General features: G+C 41.1%; 1 protein-coding gene across 2 annotated transcripts; it reads left to right on the top strand.

Moving 5' to 3' along the window:
- Nucleotides 1–1,076: 1,076 nt before the first annotated feature.
- On the top strand, nt 1,077–27,673 carry LOC114047099 (signal-regulatory protein beta-1-like). Of its 2 annotated transcripts, none has more exons than XM_027867828.1 (6): nt 1,077–1,272; nt 5,679–6,026; nt 15,890–16,204; nt 22,992–23,318; nt 26,008–26,112; nt 26,481–27,673. In XM_027867828.1, exons 1-6 carry the CDS (start codon nt 1,200–1,202, stop codon nt 26,570–26,572), a joined length of 1,260 nt encoding a protein of 419 aa, XP_027723629.1. In that variant the 5' UTR covers nt 1,077–1,199; the 3' UTR covers nt 26,573–27,673. The 2 variants fall into 2 exon arrangements, with proteins under 2 accessions (XP_027723629.1, XP_027723630.1); XM_027867829.1 differs by having other exon boundaries at nt 26,008–26,115; nt 26,483–27,673.

The following is a 27,673-nucleotide window of genomic DNA, read 5'->3' as shown; positions in this document are numbered from 1 at the left end:
TGTGTCAGTGCCTGAGCTTATGAGCCTGTCACCTAAAACATTTACTGATTAAAATGCTAGACAGTTCTAGACTCAATAGCTTGTCCAGGGTCTCACAGATAGAGTCACATTAGAATTTAAATTAAGGTCCTCTGTCAATCAATCAATGAATATTCATTAAGTGCCAGCTATGTGCCAGGTATAGCATTAACGTTAGGGATACCAAAAAAACACTAAAAAACAATTCTTGCCTTCAAGGAAAATGAATGCTGAACAGAGGATTTTATATTTGATTCTGGAGGTGATAGGAAGCCATTAAAGTCCATTGAGGAGGGCAATGATGTAGTCAGACCTACCTTTTAGGAAAATCACTTTGGTTGTTGAACGAACAATGGTGGAGGGGAGAGAGCCTCAGTTCTTCATCTATAAAATGAGCTGGAGAAGGAAATGGCTAACTACTCCAGTATCTTTCCCAAGAAAAGCCCTAATGGAGTCACAGAGTGAGACATGACTGAAACGACTATACAACAAAAACATACTATAAGAAGAGTGTGATAGAGACAAAGAAGAGATTCAGATAGAACTCTAAGGAAATGTTATGAGAATCACTTTTAGATAGGGAGAGGGGAAGGGGCAGTGTTCAGCAATATTTCATAGGGAAAGCACCCCCTGAATTTAACCTTAAAAGAAGAGAAGCATTTCAAAAGTCAGAGATGAGGAGGCAGAAGTGACATGTGCATGTGTGCAGAGGCAAGAGATGCTAGGATGAGTTTATGAACCAGAGAATGTCTTGTTTTTTCTGGGGTATTGAATGCACAAAGGAGCAGTGTGATATAATGTAGGAAGAATAGACTGGAGCCAGATTGCTGATGCCTTTAAACATCAAGTTAAGGAGTAAGTGTTTTCTCCCTAGGTGATAGGGAGCCTCTGCATGATTTTTAAAATCGAGTGATGGAATCTGATTGCATAAAAACTAGATGATTATTACCATTCACAGCAAGACCTCAAACAATGAGTCCGAAGGAAGTTAAACTGATATCCCTCCCACTTCCTATTTCTCAGCCAAGAAGAGGAACTCTTTAACCCCAGCTGTTTACCCAATGAGCAGAGGCGGATGTGTTTGACTCCAACTTTTCCCTGCAGGAGAGCCACTGTCCATTCTATGAATCCAAGCCAACAAAGAGTCACACACAGAGAGAAAGCACCAAAGACCTATTGAAATGTCCAGCCTCTTCTACCTACTTGGTTTCCCTGTGCCTTCTCTGCTGCTGATTCTGCTCCTTGGCTTCTCTGGTGAGTGGGGAACCTCAGAGAAGAAGAGGGAAAAATCCAGAGGTTCATGATACATCTGGACAGATCATTATGGCCTGGCAGAGAGGTTTTCTGGGACTGGTGTCACACCAAGGGCCTGCAGGGATAGTCAAGTGCTGAAAAGGACAAGAAGAGATGTGTTCACATAGTTGACATATAGCTCTTCTTTCTCTAGAATGTTACTCTCACACAATGGTTTCCTGTCAGGATTACAGTGAGATAGAAAGCCCAAGCAGTATTGTCTCCAGTTCTCAGATGGGAAAAATGAGATTCAGAAAAGTTGTGTTTATGGTTACATCGATGAGAAGTGACATAGCTGTCATTCGAACCTCAGTCTTCTTGACCCAAGTCTAGTGGTCATTCTGATGGGATGAGATTCTCCCATTGTTAGTCCTTCTGGAACTTTCCATAGGTTGGAAATCTTGAATGTTCTGTGTCAATAGAGGTGTAGGGAGGAAATGTGGTACAGTGACAAGAGCTAAGGACTGAGTGTCAGAAGGCCTGGAATTTAGCTCTGTCTCTGCCACTAACTGATGTGTTTGTTTGGGTGAATAACTGAACCTCTCTGCACCTAAAATGAGAGCTTAGCATTAGATAATAATAATATAGAACCAGTATTTAACATGTCTAAAGGGTTTTATAATTTTTAATGTTTTGACACAAAATAATTGTATAATATTACAAATGTTATCATTTCCATTTAACCAGTGAGGAAATGAAGACCCAGAGATGTTAAAGGATTTGTCTAAAGTTATATAACTCTGAAGTGGTACAACTGGAACTTGAATCTGCATCCTATGACTTGATCTTTGCAATTCATTTATCTGAGTATTTCTTAACTATTTATTATATGTAAAATTCTGGCCTAGGTGCCAGGGATGCAAAGATGTAAAACAACGTGGTCCCTCTGTGCTAGAAAGTTAACAGTATGTTGGGGGAGGAATATGACGCAGAAATAAAATAACATAACAAAAAGTAGAATGTGACTGGGGCAGAAGACATCCAGGTCAAGTGCTCCAGGGATATAAAAGGAAAGAGTTCCAATTACGAATCTTGCCTCAGGCTGAATGACTATCCCTGAGTCCCAGGCACCCGTCTCCAGGCACCCGTCTCCCCTCTCTCTTGTAACTTCTAGTTTTTTATAACTTCTCATCCACTAGTTTCTGCCATTCTCTTTCACACACCATTTTCTTTCCTCTGTTTCCGTGAATTCTGGATTCCCTGCTTCTTGGCAGGGTCCTAGTAACCATAGTCTCAAAGCTCTCTGTCTTTCTTTCTCTTTTGCCTGTCATCTCTTTACCATGTGACTCCAGATAATCAGCCCTAGGTAGAGACTGCCATGAAGTGTTCAATTTAAATCATCTCAATGAACATGGTAGATCCCAACTACAGTGGATGGCATGCAGAAACTGGGGACAGGAAGATGTGAGTTAAAAGCCTGCCTTAGTCAATTACTGTCTGTATGTTTCTGGACAAGTGACTTAATCTCTATGTGTCTCAGTTTCTACATCTGCAAAAAATAGCACCTATTCCGCATGGTTGCTGCGAAGATCAAATGAGTTGAGTTATTGAAAGTGTTTTGTAAATCTTAAATTGATATGTAAAGGCTGGTTATTATTACTGTTGTGGTTGTTATTATTACATTGAAGCACTATGTTCAAACCTGGGCTTTAAAAGATGACAAATGATACAGCCCTTACTTTCAAGAAGCTTATATTATACTAGAAAGGAAAGGTCACCTACCTACATGTGTATAATAAGGGTATACTGTGATAGAATAAGCTCCTTGAGAGATGGAGACTATTACAATTTTATCTTTCTATCCCCAGCACATTTGATGCTCAAGAAAGGCTAGAAGAAGGATGGAAGGAAGGAAGGAAGGAAGGAAGGAAGGAAGGAAGGAAGGAAGGAAGGAAGGAAGGAAGGAAGGGAGGAAGGAAGGAAGGAAAAGAGGGAGGGAGGAAGGAAGGAAGAGAGGAAGGGAGGGAGGGAGGAAGGAAGGAAGGAGGGAAGGAAGGAGGAAAAGAGAGATTCAAACAAAGAGGTCTAAGAAAATCCAAAGAGGGAGAGATCATTTTCAGGTGAAGGATTTGGGAAGAGTTCATGAACGATGTAGTAACTGAGTAAAAGCATGCAGAAAGAGAAAAACTTTAGCAGGTTGAGAAAAAGAAGAAAAACATTTCAGGCATTGGGATAGTCTGTGATGAAAGATGCATGGAACAAAGGATAGCAGAAAAAGATCAGAAAATAGCCAGTATGTAGAAGGCACAAAGTTAAATAATGTGAACTCAGGGTGGAATAATTGGAAACAGACTGTGGAGGGCTTCAAGTGGTAGATGGGGGATAGGGTGAAGAGGGTCTATTTTATGCTTGAGGAAACAGGGAGTCACATAAGAGATTCAATCAGAGGAATGTCTCAAACTAACCACAGTTGTTTCATGACCCACATCATACCTCTGCTAACTTAATATTTAACAGTAACTATCTGTATGACGTTGGGTAAGTTATGGCATTTCTCTAGGCCTCAGTTTCTTCATGTGTAATGGAGACGGAAAGGATTGGACTAAACGATCGCTAAATTTCCTTACAGCTTAAAATTCTATGATAGCAAAGACAGAAAACAAGTGTACATTGGGTGTTCATCACTGTGCTCACTCCCATTCACTTAGATCATCTCTCACCTCCCTGAAAGAGGCAGCTCATGACTCAGTGGGTAGAGCACTGGGCCTGGAGTCAGGAAGACCTAAATTCAAATCCAGCCTCAGATACTGCCTACCTGTGTGACATTAGGCAAATCACTTAAGCTCTGATTGCCTGACAAAATGGATCCACTGAAGAAAGAAATGGCAAAACATTCCAGGATTTTTGCCATTAAAACCCCAAATGGAGTCACAAAGGGTGAGACACGACAGAAACAAATGAACAACAGCAAAGCCTCCCTGACTCTCCTCTTGGGCATTTGCAGGTAGCTAACCTGGTACTCCTGTGATCAGGCTGGCATGGTGTGGAGTGGACCCCAGAGTCCCCTGTAATATCTGGATGGATCATCTCAGGCTGGTGGGGGAGGGAGGGAGCCCTCCAACATTATCCAACCCCAACAAAACTGGAACCTTGTTGTGAGCACATTGGCAGAGATAAGGATAGTTTATGTTACCTGTCACCCAAAGGGATGATTTTTCTAAAAAGATGAGAAAATCTTTTGTCATAAATGCTTTGTGAGTTGTACAGAGGTGTACTGATCTTCTCTTCCAATATGATACAAATAATCAGAGACCTCGAAGAGTAGAACAAAATTGTGTGAAGCAGCTTGAAGTATATATCATCTGGGGCACTTTGTCTGCTCCTGGAATAGTGCGCTAATTAAGGAAGCTATCAGTCAGCCTACCAAAGATGAGTTTCCATTTGAATACTTTTATTCAATCATGAGAAGCAATTATTTTATTTATTTATTTATTTATTTATTTGGTGAGGCAGTTGGAATAAAGTGACTCACCCAGAGTCACATAGCTAGGAAGTATTATGTGTCTGAAGCCCGATTTGAACTCAGGTCCTCCTGACTCCAAGGCTGGTGTTCTATCCACTGTGCTACCTAGCTGCCCCTGAGAAGGAATTATTTTAACTATCTGGGCAGTAGTTCCTAGAATATTAAAAAGAAAAGAAAAATAGGAGTGACATCGCTGGTTTCTATCTGAAATAAGAGGAATTTTCAAATAATGATAAAAACAGCAACAAGAATAATTAGAACTGCCAATTTTCATAGCACTTCAAAAGCTACATGGATTTTTTCATTTGATCCTCACATCAAAAGTTTGTGGTACTTACTTGAAGACTCATTAACCTCATTTTCCTGAGGAGGAAGGAGAGCAAGGGACTTCCAGGTGTTACACCATGATTATCACAGACTGGATTTGAAGCCAGGTCTTACTTGATCTAAGTCCAGTGTTTGCTGGTCAAAGAAGAGCATCAAACCATAAGCCTTTATTATGTGCTGACTGTGTACCTCACAGACAAAGGAAAAACAAGAGCCCTTACCCTCGAGGTGCTCCCACTGAAATAGAGGGAAACAACAGAGACACATGAAGACAATAAAAACATGACTAAAGTAAATACAAAGCCTTTGCTATTAACATAAAGTGAGATGGGTGTTGAAGGAGGGAAGACAAGAGGCCCCACATGGGAGTTGGTGCTTAACCTGAGCTCTAAGGTCTTTGCCCAACATCATCTCTGGCTCCAGAATTACAGGTCTTCTCCATGACTCCCTCTCAGTTCTCCCCAGACCCAGAATCTGGATGCTTCACAAATGACCCAAACTAGACACAGACACCCAGGCCAAAATCCTGGGAGACTCAGGGCAGGAAAATGATGTTAAAACCTATATTTTCTTGTAGGAGCCCGAGGCCAGGAGGAGTTCCTGGTTCTGCAGCCTAAGGATCCTGTGTCTGTGGCAGAGGGAGAGATGGTCACTCTGAACTGCACAGTACCTGGGATACTACCAGCAGGACCAGTCAAATGGTTCAAAGGGAAAGAGCCTCAGAGACAGGAAATTTATAATTTCAAAGGAGGCACCTACCCCAGGATAACTAAAGCAGCCTCATCTAGCAGCACCACAGACTTCTCCATCTCCATCAGCAACATCACTCCAGAGGACAGTGGCACCTATTACTGTGTGAAGTTCAAAAAGGGGAATCCTGACACAGAGGTTAAATCTGGTGGGGGCACCATGTTGTCTGTGATGGGTAAGTACAGAGCCCTGGGACTCCTGTCCTTGTTCTGCTAGGAATCCCAGGCCCAGGACTCTGTCCAGCGTGGCCTCTCTTTTGTTGAGTCTTTCTTGAGGTTGAGGAAGGAAATTAGTAGGACAAGGGAGGTTGCAGCTTCAGAACAAGGTACCCCAAACCTAGGAAGGTATGAAATATCCTGGCTTGGGCCTTAGGCCTCCATGACAATAGACCAGGTTCCAAGGTACTGGCCTTTCTTTGATCCATCCAAGAGACCTTAGCCTTTTCTCCCCAAGGTTTTCACCTTTCACTCTTCTTAACTTTCATTGGTCACTAAGCCCCATTCCAAGGCACTGGTCTCCTGGTGTTGGGGAGAATGATGGCCATAATACTTTGCTGCTTTGGTAATCCCTTCTCTAAACTCAGGCCATTATGATCAGAGAACCAGAGTTTGAAATCTTGGTGGTGGCACAATTATGGGAAGTTTTGGGGTCTTAAGAATGACCATCCATGTAGCAGTCTGGGTAGAAAAAATGAGGAAAGAAAGAAAAAGAAAGGAAATATAGGTCATGGAAATTTTGAATGTTGATGAACTGAGAGGTGATGGTATTAGAGGAGACATTAACATGTACATTAAAGTTCCCAGATATGAAGGCAGGGGTGGGTTGGAGAGAATGGTTGTGACCCAGGTGCTAAACTCTTTCAGAAATGAAGAACGATTTAAAGGTCAGTAGATCACATGAACAGGGGTATGGACAGTGTGATATGGCCAATTGGCTTGAACCTCCAAAGAAGAAAGGTTTCTGAGCCATGGTGACAGAGAATAGATCTGAAAGACAGTGAGAAACAAGTAGTATGCCAACTCCTCTTGGCTCTGTGTGTCAGGAAACATGAAAGAAAGAGGACCGTGTATTCTGGAGGATGTTCAAGGCTGTGGTCACTTCTGGAAAGTCAGGCTTTCATGTGTGCTAAATGATGTAAAACATGAAAAAGAGAAGGCCAGGGTAAAGGAAGGTTTGCTAATGATTGAGTGGTGGTGATGGAGCAGGGTACAAGAGGGGACAGAGAGAACAGAGGGCCGCGGAGGAAAGGTAAAAGCCAGCTGAGCCTTTCATCTTCCTAATAATGATCAACAGCAGTACCTTTCAGGCATCTCAGATTGGATTCCAGTAGACATCTTAAACTCACTCTGTCCAAAACAGAACTGATTATCTTCCCCTTAAACTTTTTCCCTCCTACCTTTCCTGTTATTTTAGAGGAGAGCACCATCCTCTCGTTCTCTCAGGCTCACAACCTAGGAATCATCCTGGACTCTGCACTCTCTCTGAACCCCTCATATCCAAGTTGTTGCCTAGATCCGTCACTTCAGCCTTTGCAACAACTCTCAAATATACTCCCTTCTCTCCTTTGACACTGTCACCACCATGGTATTATCCTCTACAGTAACTGGGAGATGGCTTTGGAAGAAAATAATGAGTTCGGTGTTGGACATGTTGAGTAAAATATGTGTACTGGACATCCAATTCAAGATGTCTGAAAGGCAGTAGATGTGAGATTGGAGATTAGAAGAGAGGTTGGGGCAAGAGAGGTAGATTTGAGTAACATTGGCAGAGAAATCATAATTAAACCCATCGATGCTGATGAGATCATAAAATGAAGTAATATAGAGGGAAAGAGAAGAGGGTCTAGGACAGAACTCCACGGAACACCTACAGTTAGAAAGAGTGATCCGGAGGAGGATCTAGCAAATGAGATAGAGAAGGTGTGGTCAGAGAGGTAGGAGGAAAACCAAGAGAGAGTGCCATCAAGACAACCTAGAGAGAAGAGAGCTTCAAGGACAAGAGAGTGACCCTGGCTGGAACAAGTATTTCAAAGTCTCTGCTTCCTTAAAAAGAAAAAATTAATTCAGTGGAATTATGATAAGGAAACTGCTTCCAACAGCCCCCCATAATGCTCCTCAGATTTATTAAAGTCATAAGAGCTTCAGAAGAGACCAAAAAGGCTGGTGGCATTTGTCCCACTTTACACCATCAATGACTAGTCTCCCTCTGGTTTCTCTATTGGTTCTTTTAAATGTGCGTGCTGCTTTCTTCTGTTTTTTTTAGATAGAGAAGTACAAAATGTAAATGAAATTTATGTAATTTCTGGATTTTTCTCTCTCTCCCAGAAGCCTCCAAAACACAGTCCCAGAATTTGAAGTTTAAAAAACAACACCAAATATTGAACTCTGAGATAGTATTTGAGTCTCTCTTTTCTGTAGCTGCTCTCTGAAGCTGGAGAGCCTGGTAGACCAAGACTACAAATACACTTTCTAAAATGGTTTCTATTTTTAAAACCTCTTCCTGACACTGGGAGTATATCAGCATATGCCCAGGTAGGAGAAGTCAGATGGGGTTGAGAAACTGGGCTGTGGCTTGTTCAATGACTGATATGATAATGACATGATAAGGACATGATAAAGACAATTCCAGTTTTCATTCATGTAGTACTTTAAGACTGAAAAAAGTTCTTTCATACCAGTTATTACATTTGATCTAATGACAGAGAATTATTTACCACAAAACTCTGTTTCCAGCAAACCCTTTGCCCCTTTGGTGTCTCGTCTCCATGAGAGAGCAAAGATCAACCAGACAATTAATTTCTCCTGTAACTCAACTGGCTTCTTCCCCAGAGACATCACCCTGAAGTGGTTTAAAAATGAGAATGAGCTCCCTGACATCTGGATTCATGTTTTCCCTGAAGGAGATAATGTTTTCTACAACCTCACCAGCACTGTGCAGTGCTGTCCAGTGATATTCACTCTGAGGTCATCTGTGAAGTTCATCACAGTCATTACATTATTACACATTCCTCTGCCTGGAAAAAGGAGATTGTCAGACATTATCTGAGGTCAGTGAGTCATGGCCAGGGACCATCCCCCAATCGACAATAGTTGCAAGGAGGAGGAAGAGGGGAAGGAGGAAGAGAAGAAGTAACAGGAGGAAGAGGAGGGGGATTAAAGGACTTAGAATTTGATAGGAATTTAGAGATCATTTAGTCCAACTTCCTTGTTTTGTGGCAATTGAAATTACTTTTCCAGGGTTAGGCAGGTAGCAAAGTGCTAGATTTGAAAGAAGATGTGGGTTCAAGTTCTGGATCTGTCACTTACCGAGGGCATATGACCTAGGGTAAGTCATTTCACCTTTCTGAGCTTCATTTCCCCATTTGTCCAACAGGAATAAACTTTATACTAGCTATCTCGCAACACTATAGTGAGGAAGTAATGAAGAACTTTGTGTCAGAAGTAAGCTATGATTATTTCTGGGTCAGGACAAAGAACTCTTAGCCAAAGAGAGGATTCAAGCATTAACAAAGGATTGGAATCAGTGGCTTCCACAGGTGAAAAAGGAAGTTATGGTGTTAACATGAGCATATATATTATGTGAAGGTTAATACTTCACACTTTACAGCAAAAGTAAAGTGACTCCAACTCCTTTGGGCACACGGGATTTTCAATACAAGTGTTTCAAAGAAGGCAATGTATAAGCCTCACGCTCTAGTCTTCTCCCTTTCCTATGCTCAACAAAGGTTACTCTGAAATATTAAATATCTAGTGGAGGACTGGCCAATAAAAGCCTAGTCTTCAAAGCATGCTTGGATTTGCCTTTCCTGGTGAGTTACATAAGAGTATGTACTGATGGTCCCTGCTGACTTCTAATCCAAAATGTGGCACTTATAAAGCCTTTTCTTTTCCATCTTTGAATAAGGTCTGGACTTCTGCAATAAGGAAAAATCTTCTAAGTCTTTCTAGCAGAACTGGAAATACCCAGGACTCATAGGTTGATAAGCATGAAAAGTAGTGATGCACCCATGGATGTGCTGGTAAATGTGTAACTGTTTCTCTCCCACAAGTCACACTTTTAAGTTTAATCTGCATTATCAATATTTTGTCCTTCACTTTCTTAAATTTAGACAATCAACAAAAACATTAAAGCAAGATCTGAGTGATCATTTGACAACCTCTGAGGTGAAAATGCTTACTCTGAACATTTAACAACTGGCTCTCTCAAGGAGGTCTGAGATGTCTCCACAGCCCTGGATCCATCCTTCATGCTGGATCACCCCTTCAGTCCTTGCTCCTTTTACTTCTTTTACTAAATGAGGAAGAACTGTTTTCTGCTGGGTTGGGAAATAGTGCTTGTGCAATCCTGCCTACGTATTCTTGGGGGCTGTGTGAAATATGATACCTGAAAGACTGAACAATGCTCGAATGGGCTCAAGGCATTGGACAACTTTCATCCTCAATGGACTGCACTTCAATTGCTAAGCAAAGATCTAGCAAATGATTACAATGTTTCAATTTGCTCTGTACCTTGGTCCAGGACTAAAAAGACCTAATGAAGCAAGAGCTAACCTCTCTCAAGTACTGTACTCTTTTCTCAAGAGTGTAGCAATTGCTTAGGCAATGATCAACATCAGGCTCCTTCCCTGGAGCAGGGGTTTACCATTCTGGGATGCTAATATTGCTCAGTGCAAAAGAAAAATGACAAAATGACAAAAGATTACAAGAAATCTTTGGTAAAGTACCATATTGTCCTGTTGAAATTCACTAATTTCAAGGTAGAGTCAAGATGACAAAGTAGAGGCAGCACCCCAGCCAAACTCTCACAACAGTGTCCTCCAAACAACTTTAAAATAAGACCCCAAATCAAATCCTGGAGCAGCAGAGCCAACAAAAGTCAGCGTGAGACATTTTTCCAGCCCATCACAACTAAGGAGGTCAGCGGGAGAGGTGTGTGACACTGAGATACGGGCTGGCCCAGAGCACACTCAGAGGCAGCACCAAGGGAGGCCCTTGGAAGTGTGGCAGCAATGGTTTAGGAAACTCTTGGCCCAGAGACAGTATGGAGGCCATACAATCTGTCAGAAAGAAATTACAGGAGATCCTTTGCTAGCGCCAGGTGCAGGACCTGGTACTGTTTAGCACCTCTACTGCTCCATACCCAGTTCTGGGCCATACGTCCAGGTGGAGGGGAGCATTTGTGGTCAGTCACAAGGGAGCTGGAGCTCTGGTTGCAGTCCCAAGGCAGAGAGGAGCACTAGGACTTGCTGCTGCAGAAGAACAGGGGACCTTGTCACTGTTCCAGGGCCAGGAAGAGTGTTGGAACTTGTGGCTGCAGGGGAACAGAGGCTCTTCCTGGGTAAAGACTAGGATACAAATCAGAAGAGCAGTGACCCTATCTTTCCCTGAATCATTCCACCCTGGAAGCTCCAAAAACTTGCAGACCCCCAAAATTCACTCTGATAGCAAAGAAAGAAAAAGCCTGAAGCTTTTGAAATGCTTCCTTACTCCCCAAGTGAGCAGAGCAAAACTTTAACACACAGTTCAAAGTCAAGAAACAGTCTGGAAAAATGTGAAAACAACAGTAAAACAATTTGACCATAAAAAAGCTGCTACAGTGGCAGGGAAGACCAAAACATAAACTCAGAAGACAACAACAGAGACAGAGACAAGATGGCAGAGTAGAGGCAACAGCCAACTCTCCCGATATTCCCCTCCAAACAACTTTAAAATAATACCTCAAATTGAATTCTGGAGATATAAAGCCAACAAAATGTCAGGATAGGCATTTTTCCAGCCTAAGACAACTTATGAGGTCAGCAGGAGAGGTCTGTCCCACTGGGGTGGGCCTTGAAGGTGACTATGACAGTGGAAGCAGCAGCTTCAGGAGCTCTCAGCCCAGAGATAAGGTGGTTGAACAACTGGTGAGAAATAGATAAGAGGGGCTAGTTTTCTGGCACTGAGTACAGCTGGTGCTGATTGGCAACACTACTGCCCACAAGCAGTTCTGGTTACAGCTCCAAGGCAGAGAGAAACACTAGCACTTGCAGCTACAGAGGAGAAGAGAATCTGGTCATAATCCTAGGTCTGAGAGGAATACTAGTGCTTGTGGCCATAGGAGAGCAGGGGACCTGGTCATAATTTCAGGGCTAAGAGGAGCACTAGTGCTTGTGACTATAGAGAAGCAGAGACCCTTCCTGGGGATAGACTAGCACACAGACCAGGAGAACAATGATCACACTTCTCCCCAGGTCTTATACCTTGGGAACACCAAAAATTTGCAGACTCTCAGAATTGACTTTGAAAATGGCAGCATGGAAAAAACCTGAAGCTTGGGACAGTGCCTCCTCATCCCACATGAGCAGAGCCCAACTTAAACATAAAGTTCAAAGGCAAGAAATAGGATAGAAAATGAGCAAACAACAATAAGAAAAGAACTTAACCATAAAAAGTTACTGTGGTAGTAGGGAAGACCAAGACACAAACTCAGAAGAAGACAATAATATGAAAACAGCTAATACCAAAAGCTCAAAGCAGACTGCTAATTGGACCCAAGCCCTAAAAGAATTGCTGGAAGAGTTAAAGAAAGAGATGAGTGGTAGAGGGAAAATTGGGGGAGAAATGAGAGCAATGAAAGAAAATTATGAAAAAAGAATAAATAGCTTCATAAAAGAAGCACAAAAATACTGAAGAAAAGAACATTTTAAAAAACAGAATTGGCCTAATGGTAAACAAGGCACAAAAATTCATCGAAGAAAAGAACTCCTTAAAAAGAAGAACTGGTAAATTGAAAAAGAGGTGCAAAATCTCACTAAAGAAAATAATTCCTGAGGCAACTAGATGGTGCAGTGGATAGAGCTCTGGCCTTGGAGTCAGAAGGACCTGAGTTCAAATATGGTCTCAGACACACAACAGATGACACTTACTAGCTGTGTGACCCTGGGCAAGTCACTTAACCCCAATTGCCTAGTAAAAAGAAAAAAAAAGAAAGAAAATAACTTCTTAAAAATTAGAATCAGCAAGTGGAAACTAATGACTCCTTAAGATATTTAGAAACAATAAAACAAAGTCAAAATAATAAAAAAATTAGAAGAAAATGTGAAATATCTCATTGGAAAATAGATTGAAAAGATCCTGAAAAGAGATCAAGAGATAATTTAAGAATTATTGTCTACCTGAAAGCCTAGGCATATTTCAAGAAATTATCAAGGAAAACTGCCTCAATATCTTAAATCCAGAGGGTAAAATAGAAACTAAAAGAATCCACCATTCACCTCCTGAAAGAGATCCCAAAAGGAAATCTCCCAGGAATACTATGGTCAAACTCCAAATTTCCCAGGTCAAGGAGAAAATATTGCAAGCAATCAGAAAGAAACAATTCAAATACCATGGAGCTACAGTCAAGATCACTCAAGATTTAGCAGCTTCCATGTTAAAAATGTAGAGGGCTTAGAATATGATATTCTGGAAGGCAGAGGAACTAGGAACTAGGAACTAGGATTACAATCAAGAATAACCTATCCAGCAAAACTGAGTATAATCCTTTGGGGGGAAAATGAATATTTAATGAAATAAAGGACTTTCAAGCATTCCTGATGAAAAGACCACAGGTAAATAGAAAATTTAACATTCAAACACAAGACTCCAGAGAAGCATAAAAAGGTAAACATGAAAAAGAAATCATAAGGGACTCACTAAGTCCCCTAACTGTTTACATTCCTATATGGGAAGAAGATACATATAACTCCTAAGACTTTATCATTCAGTAATGGGCAATCAAAGTATCAAACCATCTTGTGACTTTGGACAAAAAATTAGGAGGTGGTGGACAATGCTTGAACCTCATTCTTGTCAGAATTGGTTCAAAGAGGGAAGAATTTCTATACATACTTAATTGGGTAAGCAGGTAGATAGATAGATAGATAGATATAGATATAGATATAGATACCTTACTCAACCAGGAAGTAGGAGGGAAAAGGCATAAGAAAAGACAGGAGTGATAAAAGGAAGAATGGACTAAAGGAGGCAGTGGACAGAAGCAAAACATATTTTTGAGGACAGCAATAAAAAAAGAGAGAGAAGGATAAACAGAAGAAAATAGGGTAAAAGGAAATACAATCAGCAATCATGACTATGAATGTGAATGGGATGAACTCACCCATAAAATTAAAGAGGATAGCAAAGTGGATTAGAAACCAGAATCCAACAATATATTATTTACAATAACACACTTGAAAACAGAATGACACATATCCTCATTGGTCCTCTAGAATTGTGGATGGTCACTGAAGTGTTCAGAGTTCTTAAAAGTTTCAGAATTATTTGTCTTTTTAATGTTGTTATTTTGAAAATGATTCTCCTAGTTCTGCTCCCTTCACTCTGAATCATTCCAAATATATCTTCCCAGGTTTCTCTAAAATCATCCAGCTTCATATACTTACTAGCTTTGTGATCCTGGGCAAGTCACTTAACCTCTGTTTGTCTCAGTTTCCTCATCAACAAAATGAGGATATTAGCACTTAACTCGAAGGGTCGTTGTGAAACATCAAATGAGACAACATTTGTAAAAAGTGTTTAGCATAGTTCCTGGCACTTAAGTGCTATATAAATACTTATTCCTTTCCCTTTTCCCATCCCCTTCATCATTTCTTTTTAAAATATTTTATTTATTTCATTAAATATTCTTAATTATGTGTAAAAAAAAATTTTAACATTCACTTTTTAAAATTTTGATTTCCAAATTCTCTCCCTCCTTATTTTCCCTCTGACACCCCTTGAGAAGGCAAACAATATATCAATTATACATGTGATGTTATGAAAAACATATTTCCATATTATCCATGTTGCAAAAGAAAAAAACACACAAGAAAAAAATAAGAAAAACAAAGAAAGTGAAAAAGTATGTTTCAATCTGTACTCAATTCTCTCTCTGGAGGTGGATAGCATTTTTCATCATAGGTCCTTTGGAATTGCCTTGGATCATTGTCTTGATCAGAGTAGCTAAGTCTTTCACAGTTGGTTATCATTAAAATATTGCCATTACTGTGTACAATATTCTCCTGGTTCTGCTCGCTTTATTTTGCATGAATTCATATAAGTCTTCCCAGGTTTTTCTGAAACCAGCTTCGTCATTTCTTACAGCACAATAATATTCTATCATATACTACAATTTGTTCAGTCTTTCCCAATTGATATATACTCCCTTATTCTCCTGTTCTTTGATACCACAAAAAGAACTGTAATGAATATTTGGGGTCCTTTTCCCTTTTTCTTTGATCTCTCAGGGGTATAGGAAGTATAGAGTAGTGGTATCTATGAGTATAGACAGTTTTTCAAGAAGTTTAGTGAGAGGAGAGACATGAGATCACAGAATTGTGGGCCTAAATCTGGAGGAGGTCTTAGAAGCTTTTTAGTCCACGCCCTTCATTTTATAGATGAGGAAACTGAGGCGAGGAGTGGGGGAGGGTGTTGAGTGACTTGTATAAAGCTATATGAGTAGTAAAAACCCGACAGCAAATTTGAACCCACATCTTCTGACTCCAAAGGTGTGTTCTTTCCACAGGTTTTAGAAGCTCCTTCTTAGTATTGAGGAAACATAAGGATATTTTCCTTCCCCTGACACTCTCAACAAAAAAGTACTTTATATAAGTGAAGTTTATGGCATTGATAGACTCGTATTCTTGCCATTTTCTATTATATTTATAGGTTTGGTTTGTTTGTTTGTTTTTTTGGGGTGGTTTGGAGGCAAACAGGGTTAAGTGACTTGCCCAGGGTCACACAGCTAGTAAATGGCTGAGGCCAGATTTGAACTCAGAGGCGCCTGACTCCGGAGCCGGTGCTCTATTTTACTGTCCCACCTAGATGCCCCATATTTATAGTTTTTAAAAACCTTTTTTTCTGAAAGGGATAGAGTATTAATATGAAGCCAGGTAGCAGTAATTTGAAGAAGCAACTAAGACTGGGCATTGGTAATGATTCTTTTATATTTGCTTGGTATTTTTACTAATTGTTTATTTAGAACTTTTATTTCATTGTGTTTATTAATTGTTTCTATGTCCAGTCAAACCTTCTGTACCTGTGGTGTCTGGCCCCAAGGAGAGAGTAAACAGTGAGCACATGGAGAATTTCATTTGTAACTCGATGGGCTTCTTTCCCAAAACCATCACCTTGAAATGGTTTAAAAATGGGAAGGAGATCTCTGCCCAGTGGACCAAAGTTTTCCCCCAGGACAATAGTGTCTCCTACAACATCACCAGCACTGTGAAGCTGAAACTAGAAGCTAGCGATGTCCACTCCAAAGTTATCTGTGAGGTGAATCACAGCACGTTACAATCTCCTCTTCGAGGGACAAAGAATTTGTCAGACATTATACGAGGTGGGTGAATCCTTGTGCTGGGCACATTCCCTACTTCCTAACCTATGTTCCCTAATTGGTTCTGGGGCATAGGCCTGACCCCCATTAGATCACGAGCTCCTTGAGAGCAGGGACTGTCTTCTGCCTTTCTTTGTATCCCTAGTTCTTAACACTGTGTCTGGTACAGAGCAGGCCTTTAATAAATGCTCTTTGACTCACTGGCTTGACAGAATTACCCAAGAAGGTTGACCTTTGTCTATTAACTACTAAGCCCAAATATAATTTTCTGAGGTTCAGCCCTGGGAACTGGCTTCCCATACAGCCTTAACCCTTACTCACAGCATCCCTGAGCCTGCCTCTTGAGATCATCCTTTAAACAATAGAGATAATGACAGCTCCTAATCCACTGAGAGCTCACAGAGCTTTCCTCTGATTGTGTAAATGCAAGTATATTAACAATCCCTATTTTACACAGGAGGAAACTCAAAGTTTAAACATTGAGATTGACTTCCTGAGGTCACCACCTTGTAAGTTTGGGTGGCAGACCTTGAACCCAGGTCTTCTGATTCCAAAACTAGTAATCCTACCATGATACTCTGAACTTGCTTCCCAATTCAGCAGCTGATACTGGGGTTCTTGGCATCACCGGAGTGAGACATATGTCACCAAGGCTTCTGTCCTGAGAATGCCAGGATGGAGGAGGACAAGGAAGAAAAGAAGTATGGAATAGTGAAGGAGGAGTCAGGAGACTTGGGTCAAGGCTTGCCATTGGCCAACTATTTGATGCTGGGCAAGACATTTAGCCTTTCTGAGACTTTTCACATTATAGGGCATAATAATATTCATCTTACCTATCCCCAAAAGGGGGCAGCTAGGTGGCACAGGGGATGGAGCACTGGCCTTAGATTCAGGAAGACTCATCTTCATGAATTCAAATCTGTCTTTAGATACTTACTTGCTGAGTGACCCTGGGCAACTCACTTAACCCTGTTTACCTCAGTTTACTCACTCATAAAATGAGCTAGAGAAGGAAATGGCAAACCACTCCGGTATCTTTGCCAAGAAAACCCCAAAGTGGGGTCACAGAGAGTCAGACACAACTGAAATGACTGAACAACAACAATCTCCCAAAGTGATGGAGAAAAAGATGATATATAGATAAAGATATACCTGTATATACACACACACACACACATACACATACACACACACACACACATACACACACACACACATATAAAGCTTTAGGAAAATGTGAGCCATTGTTATTGGTAAATTAGAATAATGAAGGAAAACTCATTTATTGTGTGCTTACTATATTCCAATTTCATATGCCCAACTGAGGAGGAAGGGGTGGCCCACATAAAAGCAAAGACAGTGTCTGCCCCCAAAGAGGGTTACATTCCAGTAGGGGAGACAACACTTATAGGGGAGGCATAGCTAGAATGGGAGGGATAGTTGCTTTTCAAACATTAAAGTGAAACCTTAGGGCACCAAGTTCAATTGCTTAAGGTGCCAGCACTGGCTTCCTTCATGCCTGAAATGCTCTCCCTCCTCTGCACTGATTACTGATCTCCTTGGCTTCCTTTAAGTCCCAGCTAAGATCTCACCTCCTACGGGAAGCCTTCCCTGTCAATTCTAGTGCCTACATTGCTAATTATTTCCTATTTATTTTGTATATAGCTTGCTTTCTACATATTTGTTTGCTTGTTGTTGCTTTCATTAGATGGTAAGTTCCTTGAGGGCAAGGACTATTTTTTGCCTCTTTTTGTATCCCCAGCATTTAGCACAGTGCCTGGCACATAGTAGGTAATTAATAAATGTTTATGGATTTATTGATTGAACTGAAAAGAGGAGGGGATTGGGATAGAGGATATGCCTGTTAGTTTGATTGTGGCTGGCAAGGAAATGACTACAGGGTAGGAATTCTAGGCATGGAAGAGTTTCATCTACTTGGCATCATGAGTGGCTGGCATGAATAAGGGGAAACAAGGGAAGGCATTTATAAAGCTCCTACTATGTGCCAAGAACAGTACTAAACATTTTACAAATATTATCTCATTTAATCCTCATAATAAGCCTGTGAGGTAGGTATTGTAATTATTCCTACTTTATAGGTGGAAAAAATAAGACAAAGAGACTTGCCCAAAGTCACACAGTTAGTGAGCACCTGGGGCCAGATTTGAATTCAAGTCATCCCGTCTCCAGTCCTAGTGCTCTTTCTACTACATGTCTCATGCCCACACAAAAGGTTATAGTATTAAGAGAAGATTTGAACCATAAGCCTCAAGGGGTGAGGAAAGGGGTGAGTTTTAGCATTGGCATACGATTGGGCGACCTCAGACTCCATTGGATACACAGGGTTTCCAATGGAAATAAACATATCAATCAAGGCACTGGGTAAGCGGTTATACTCATTATCTTCCTTGCGAAGATTAATATCAAAGATCTTATAGATACAGAGGGTAAACTCTATCTTAACAAAGGTAATTGACCCTAAGATCCCTGTAAGGATCTGCCCAAAGATTGAGACAAAGGAGACAAGGGGTGATAAATGTGGAGAGGGTTCCTACCTTTGCTTGAGTGTTTTCATGTTTCATGTTATGCAGAGGTCCCTTCAAAGGTGAAAAAAAATTGAGTTAGGAAAGCGGCATAAAAATATTTATACCACATGCTGCCCAGAGACATCTGGGTGATGCAGTGGATAATGTGCTAGACTTAAAGTCAGGAGGATTTGAGTGGCTTCAGACACTGCAAGCTGAGTAACCCTGGACAAGTCACTTAACCTCTGCCTCAGTATCCTCCTCTGCAGTTAGGGATAATAATGGTACCTACTTCCCAGGGTTGGTGTGAGAACCAAATGAGATAATATTTGTAATAAGTGATCTGCAAATTTTAAAATAATATATAAATACTAGCTCTTACTGTTGTATGAAGCGTTCAGGTTGCTCTGTGTCCCTAGTTTACACTGATTCCTACCTGCTTTCCCAGGCCATCACCCCTGCTCTGGTCTTGATTTTTCCCTCTCCAAAACACCTTTAGTTAACCTTACACCGTGGTTAACCCTCGAAGCCCCTGACCCACTGTCCTGTCATTGCTCAGCCTTTTCCAAACTCCATCCCTGCATTTTTCGCATCCTCTCTACCTTCTCTACCAGTGCCCCTATCCTACGAGCACCACTGGAAGACGTTACTCAGCTGTGCTGTCCGGGACATTGAGTATTTCCCAGTCTCCACTTGGCACTCTCTACTGCTTACAAATTCTTTTCCTGTTTGTTGATCAGCTCTATTGTATTCCATCTTCTCCTTCAGTCCACCTGTACTATGATATGATCTCCCTGTTCCCATTCAGCAGAAGACCTTATTTCATGCTTCACTGAAAAAAATTTAAGCCATTCCTCATGCCATTTCCATATGTCAGATCACCTTAGCATCACCTCCAGACTCTCCTCTGTACCACTCTGGCAGGACAAGCTGGCTATGCTCCCTGCCCAGCAGCAAACTTCCTTCTTGTGCCTTTGATCCCATCCCCTACTGCCTTCTCAGGAGCTTGTTCCTTTGATCACACTCCCTCTCCCTCCTGAATTTTCAGCTTCTTCTTCCCTGCTGACTCCTTCCCTCCTGTCTTCAAACACGCTCCAATCTCTTCCATTCCAACAAACCAAAAAAACTTCATTTGACCTTACCATCCCCTCAAGCTATCATCCCATATCTCTTCTTCCTTTCATAGTCTCTGTACTCTTTCATAGCCAAACCCAGGGAAAAATATAGTCTCCTTGCTTCCAATTTCTTTCTTACCTCTCACTTCTCTACTTTCAGTAGTATAATTCTAATTATTAGTTTTCCTTAGTCACTTATACCACTCTTCCCCTGTTTCAACCTTACCACCTCTCTAAAACTGCTCTCTCCAGTGATCTCTTTATAGCTAGATCTGATAGACTTCTCTCAGTCCTCAACCTTTTTTTGACCTCTTTGCCGTATTTGAACTATCAACCACACCCTTCTAGATACTCTTCTTCCTGAGTTTTTGTGGCTCTTTTCCTACCTGTCAGACTGAACTTCCTATTCTCCTTTGCAGGTTCATTCATGTCTAGCCATCCACGCATGGATGCACCCTAGCACTATCCTCTTCTATCACTACATTCTCTGTTAGTGTCCTTCTCCACTTGATGAGTATGGGCCCAACCCAAGACCTTTGCCCCTTGCCCCAAAAAGAATTTGGTTCCCATTTGTCTACAGGCCCCAGAAAACCCTTAAACTTTTAGATTCCTTATTGACTCCCCTTATCTCCCTTTGAAAGCCCTAGCCCCACCTTCTGATCCTTTCAAACTTCTTCCTTCCAGTTCCCTTCATTATCTATTCCCATTGTCTATTCAGTCTCTCAGACCTTCCAATCGGAATTCTCACCTAGACCCTTTTCCCAGCTCCTCCCCCCTCCTCTGGCCACCCAAAGTTACTTTAGTGTATATAAGATCCACCCTGGCCCCCATTCAAACACTGAGACTTTCTCATGCCCAAAAGGCTGAGACTTTCTCATGCCCCCTCATCCCCATGGGCGTTACTAATGTTCAGATTCCTTAAGAGTCTAGCCTTTATGATTTATCTCTAATAAACTTTTTCTCTGGCTGGAAGAAGATTTGGGTTGAATTCATTCAGGCAGGGCCCGCATTGTGGTCTTGGGGTTCCAGCACCCCTAAACCTCTAGACCTCATCACATTTCTGTGAATTTAACTATCATCTCTATGTAAACGCTTCAAAAACCTACATGGCCAACCTTCATCTCTCTCTAGTCCTGAATCTCCAGTTGCCTACTTAACATCTCTTCCTTGGTGGCCCACAGGCATCTCAAATTCAACATGTCTAAAACAGAACTCATTACCTTCTTCCTGGTGCTACACCTCCTCCTAAGTTCTCTTTTCCATTCTTCTAAGCACCAGATTAGCAACCTGGGAGTCACCCGTGGCTCTTGCTCTCTCTTGATTACTGTATGCAGGACTATACGTCCTCCATTATGCCAAGGCTTGCCAGTTCCACCTCCAAATCTCTTACCTTCATCCCCTTCTCTTTTCCAGTGCTTAGCACAATGCCTAGCACACAATAGGCACTTAATAAGTGTTTATTGATAGGCTATTCTCTCTACTCATACCATAACTACCATAATCCAACTCATCACCTCTTACCTAGTCTTTGGCAGTAGCCTCCTATAATTGGCTTCCCTCTCTCTACTCTATTCCCTTTTCCAATCTATCCTCCAAAAAGCCATGAAAATGATATTTCTATAGCACAGGTCTAGCCATTTTACTCCCATTGCACAAGAAGCTTCAGAGGCTCCTGATTGCCTTTATGTTGAAATAGAAACTCCTCTAATTAGCATTTTAAGTTCTTCCTAATTGAGTTCCAGCCTAACTTCCCCAGTGGGTTGCATATTAACTTTCCTCTTGCATTTTTTGCTCCAGCCATACCCGGCTATTTGCTGTTTTCCATACATTCCATCTTTAACCTTTGTGCTGCCCTCCATCATTGTATTTATTTTGTAGGTATGCCGTATTTACTTCTCTGTGAATTTGTTGTATTCCCCTTATAGAAGGTAAACTTCTAGAAGGCAAGGGACTGTCTCACTTTTGTATTTATAGCCAAAGCATCTAGTGCAGGGCCTAATATAATAGGTGCTTAATAAAAGCTTGTAGGTTGATTGATTGACTAGAGGAAGGGTGTGGCAAGAGCTAACATCTGTGAGAAACTAGACTCTCATCTCAAGTTACAAATGCCTCTAAGGACTACCTAGTCATACTTGGCCACTTCTCCCAAAGAGCCAAGTTTCTGTAGATAGAAATAGTCGTAGTGATTGATAGCTATTAGTCTAAGTGCTGAGCACCTACTTCCTTATCTAGTTTTCCCATGATTGGTGTCTTCAAGTGTCCCTGGGATTTGCTTGCCCTCAGCTGATGCATACACAAAGCCTTCCCTTCATGAATGTAAAACATAGTGTAACCCCCTAGGTTTAAGAACCATTCAGGTCAGTCTGCAGCCTTGACAGAGAAGACCAACTCCAGGTTGGACCTCACATGTGCTATGGAATATCCTGAAGACAAGAAGAGAGAAGCACAGACTGGTGCATGTACTCCCTGTGCCTTTGGCTTTGATATCACATCATAACTAGATCAGCCTCCTATGAGCATGAGCTGTGTCTGTTTTCCTTAAGTCCTAAACAGCCTGGTATAATCCTAGAGAAGGGGGTTTTTTCCTTCTCTCTTCATCCCTGAAGAAGGAGTTCCCCTTAGCTACAAATTTATATATCCTATGCTGATGTTAGGGAAAGTGGATCACAGGAGCTGGAACAGGAAACTTAGTCTCCCATGTCCCTGAAAATCCAGTCCTTGAATCGCAGTGTAAGAAACATGTTACTATCCATACACTCAATGAAAGCAGCCCAACTGAATAAAGTTTGAGCTTTGGGAAGGAAATGGGCAATTGAGGGAGAGGAATAGACTCCATCCTTAGTGGTTTTCAGTCAATTCAAGTCAACAAACATTTGAAACAAATGATGTGCAGGACACTCTGCTTAGGTGTTAGGAATACAGAAAGAAAAAAACAGTCCTTGCCCTCAAGGAACTTACAATCTAATGCGAAAATCTATTGCCCCTGATGTTAGGGACTCCCCAGTTAGGCCCAAGGACACCTACTATCAGGGTAGAGACCTGGTCCTCATTTGTTCCTGCTCCTGTCCCTGTGGCTCTGTGATGGTCCAAAGGTCTGGAGCCAGACAGGTCCTCACTTGGTTAACCTAAGGGCTTTGCCTTTTCTTCTAGTTCTACCTAAAGTGAATGTTTCTTCTCAACTATTTGCCATGAACTACAACAACATCACCTGTCATATAATGGAATTCTACCCCAAAACTGTGAGTGTCATCTGGCTAGAGAATGGCTTCACGATTGTGATAGGGAAGACATCTAAACCCACAGAGAACAAAGATGGCACCTATAGCCTCAACACCTCATTCCTGGTAAATGTGTGTGGTCAAAAGGAAGGCCAGGAGATCACTTGTCAGGTACTGCATGATTCCCAGCCTCCAATCAGTGCCAGTAAAACATTTATAGCCTCATCTCTTTCTGGGACTATGGATAAAAAAGAATCAGGTGAGTTCATCTTTGCTTTCATAAGGAGACTCTAGCTCCCTGCAGCTCAATTTGGAAAGAATCAGAATAGGTTCAACCCTGTGGGTCCATTTAGACCCAATATGGATAACCTGACCAGGGATGGTGATGAAATTGTTGTTGGTATCATCCCTCACATGGGTACAAGAGTTTTTAACTTACAAAACTCTTTCAAACCCATTGCTTCATGCGGTTCTGCCCTGTGGCAGGGCAGCAGCTAAGAAGTGACTTGCCGAAGGTTACACAGCTAATAAGTAACAGAACCTGGACTAAAATCTGGGTCTTTGATCCCTCATCCAGGGTTCATTCCACTATTGCAAGATATTAGCTAGAGAGTACTGGACCTGTAACTCAAAGGATTGTTATACAGATCAAATAAGATAATACTGTAAAGTATATAGTCCAGTGCCTGGCATATAGTAGGCACTTAAAAATGCCTCTTTCTTCCCTTCCTTTTTGGGGTAGGAAACAGAATTCACTGATGTCATTGTCAAAGGTCCATTATAATGGTCTTTATTGCAGCTTTAATACTTAATTCATTACAGAGAATTGAACTAGCCTGTCACATATTATTGTATGGTAATTCAAAGTAGCTAGGTGGTGCAGTGGATGGAGTGCTGGGTCTGGAGTTATTATAACTTGAGATCAAATCCAGCCTCAGACATATACTAGCTGTGTTACCCCTGGGCAAGTCATTTAACCTTAGTTTACCTCAGTTTTCTCAAATGAAGATAATATTAGCATCTACCTCCCTGGATTTTTGTGAGGATCAAATGAGAATATTCCTAAAGTGTTTAGCACAGTGACTGAGACATGGGCTATATAAATACACTATATAAATGTTAGCTATTATTATGTTATGTCTTTGAAAGGGCGTAACCTTTTAGCCTCATAACAACTCATAAGAGTGTCATCCTCTCTTTGCATAGGTTTTAAGAACCATACTCAAAACGAACACAATTACGAAATACTTTGCACACAAATGAAAGTACCTGAACAATTGAAGAAATATTTTGCTCATGAGTAGGCTGAGCCAATATAATAAAAATGACAACTCTACCTAAATTAATTTACTTATTCAGTGCCATACCAATCAAACAACTAAGGAATTATTTTATAGAGCTAGAAAAAATAATAACAAAATTCATCTGGAAGAACAAAAGGTAAAAAATATCAAGGGAATTAATGAAAAAAAATGGGAAGAAAGGTGACCTAGCTGAACCAGATCTTAAACTGTATTATAAGGCTATAATCCTCAAACAATCTGGTATTGGCTAAGAAATAGGGTGGTTGATCAGTGAAATAGATTAGGTATACAACACACAGAAATAAATGACCATAGTAATCTGCTGTTTGATAAACCCAAAGATCCAAGCTTCTGGGGCAAGAAGTCACCATTAGACAAAAACTACTAGGAAAAAAAAAAACTAGAAAGCAGTCTGGCAAAAATTAACCATAGATGAGTATTCATACCATATACCAAGATGAGGTCAAAATTCGTACGTGATTTAGACATAAAGGATGATATTATAAGCAAACTAGGGGAGCAAGGAAAAAACTACCTGTCAAGTCCAAGGACAAGAGAAGAATTTATGACCAAACAAGAGATAGAAAGGATCATAGTAGGTAAACAGGATAATTTTGGTTATGTAATTTAATGGTTTTTGCACAAACAAAACCAATACAGCCAAAATTAGAAAGAAAGCAGGAAACTGGAACAGTGGGGAATTTCAGCAAATTTCTCTGGTAAAGGGCTCATTTCTCAAATATATAGGGAACTGAGCCCAATTTATAAAAAATACAAGCCATTCCTCACTTGATAAATGGTCAAAATATATAAACAGGCAATTTTCAGAAGAAGTCAAAGCTATCAATAATCACATAAAAAAAACTCCAAGTCATTATTGATTAGAGAAATGCAAATTGAAGCAACTCAGAGGTACCATCTCACACCTATCAGATTGGAAAAAGGGTAAATGTTAGAGGGGATAAATGCTAAGGTCCAGGGGTTGGGCAAATATTACAGGGAATGACTGTCCTCACCCCATTACTTATGTGACCTTACATTATACTATTTCATTAAATTTGATTAATTGTGGCCTCTGCCTAGTAAAAGTAAATATATTAAGGCTCATCAGGTAGCTTGTCATGAGAGGATCTATGTGATCTGGAAGGTGCTCCCAGATGCTACACAGATGAAGAAAGTGAGACCAAGGGAGCATGAGTGAACTTCCCAAAGTAGTCCTGGTAGTTAAGTGACAAAGCTGGGATCTTCTTTTGATCTCTGGATTTGAACAACATTATAAACTGTCACCCTCATCTCTTTCTAAGAACAGGGTATATAAGCCAGTAGGGTCACATAAGTAATGGGATGAGGGTAGTCATTCCCCGTAATATTTGCCCAAGCCCTAGACTTTAGCACTTAGCACAGTGCACGGACCATAGCAAGCACTTAATAAATGTTTATTGATTGATTAATTATTGATAATTGACCTAAGGATAACTCTAGGAGACTAGAAGTCTCCAAGATTAGCTGAGAATCTAGGGACTGGATTAGACACAAGTGGTCTCAAGGTAGGAAAGTAGATAGATTATCTGCCATCAGCTGCTCACATGCCCTCCCCACCACCCACCTCTATATGATTGTTCCTTTTGTCACTTTAACCTTCAGGGCAAGGACTTTCTGGCCAGCTTTTTGTAATCTTCCTTCTGGGACTGAAAGTGCTATTGTTGTTCAGCGTACCCTGGCTCTATGTTCTCAGAAAGCAAAAAAAAAAAGGTAAGATGGGGGTTTTAGCCTGCAATTGATCAACTGGGAACTGAGGGAGGAAGGCCCCATAACTTAGTCACCACCAGTCCAAAGATGCAGCAAACTATGCCTCACCATTGTGGGTCAGGCATTTCAGTCTCAAAACAGTGGCTTGCGGGACCTCATTAAGCCATACAAGGGCTCCTAGATTTCCCAACAGTTTCCTGGGATCCTCACAATGGCTGCTGGCTGTCAACAGAGACATTTTAACGGAAGGATGGGAGATGGAAAGGCCAGATTGGGGCAGAGATGCATAATGGGTGGGGCAGGGGGAGGGGAGGTCAGGGGGAGTTCATGGAGAATCTGTTCTATCTCTGTTCTCTATTTCTTCCTACAGTTTCAGAGGCTGCCCACTCTGTCTCATATTCCTCAGCTCCAGATCCTTAGCTTCAGCCTCCTCCTGCCTTCAATCTGGGTGCTGACCTAGGCTTGGAAACCCAAGAGATAAAGTGTTCTCCACCCCACACCCTCCCCTGAAAAGTATCCTGCAGCTCCCAGGTGTTTCTCCTCTTTGGAAAGGACAGCTGACCCCAAATTCTCCTCTAGGAGCCTCTGATCCAAGAGCTGTGCCTGAAGAAGAATGTGGCAGGCATCATTCTGGGCTTGGCCTCCCAGCATGGATCCACACTCCAGGGCAGAAGGGAAGGGACCACTAAGCCCTGATTTCTGAAGCTTTCACTACGTTTCCCATCAGCAAAAAAGAGAACTATCCAATTGCAGAACCCACACAACCATTTTTCATAGATATCTATGGGTTTCTCAGAATGGCCAACGCTCCTCATCTTTCAGTATTATGTCAGTTTTATTTCCCAATATGATCTCTCTCCTCCCACCCACCCAGATATCCATCCTTTACAACAAAGAAGAAAAAAGAGGGGGAAAACCTAGTTCAGCAGAGCTAGCCAATGCATAAACCAAAGCTGACAGTATTTGTAGCACTCCATACCTACAGTGCCCCCACCTCTGCAAAGAATGGAGGGAGGTACTTTCTCATATCATTTCTTCAAGGTCAAGTTTGAGCATCGAAATTACACAGCATTCACTTTCGATCTGCTGTTATTGTTCTCTCCATTTATAGTGGTGCAGTCATTATGTATATAGGATTAATTCTGTAAGCCTTTCCATGCTTCTCTGTATAGTTCACATCCTTTGCTTTCCACATTGCAGAAATATCATTACATTTATGTACAACAACTTATTTGGACATTATTTCATTTTCAGTTCTTCACTTCTATAAAAAATGCTTTTAATAAATATTTTGGTCTTGACTCCCTTGGAATATATGCCTAGCAGTGGGATTTCTGATTCAAAGAGTGTGTACATTTTAGTCACTTTCTTAAGATAATTCCAAATTGTTTTCCAGAATGGTTGGCCCAATATGAAGCTCCACCAACAATGTATGCCCTCTCCAATCAATTATTGTTATCTTTTGTCATCTTTGCCAATTTGGTGAGCGTGAATGGAAACTTCACATTTGTTTTAATTTTAATTTCTTTTGTTATTAGTGATTTGGAGCAATTTTTCCTAT

The sequence above is a fragment of the Vombatus ursinus genome, unplaced genomic scaffold (assembly GCF_900497805.2).
Source record: "Vombatus ursinus unplaced genomic scaffold, bare-nosed wombat genome assembly UNPS02014786.1, whole genome shotgun sequence".
Lineage (NCBI taxonomy): Eukaryota > Metazoa > Chordata > Mammalia > Diprotodontia > Vombatidae > Vombatus > Vombatus ursinus.
The sequence above is the reverse complement of the archived record's forward strand: the minus strand, read 5'-3'. Positions and strand labels throughout refer to the sequence as shown.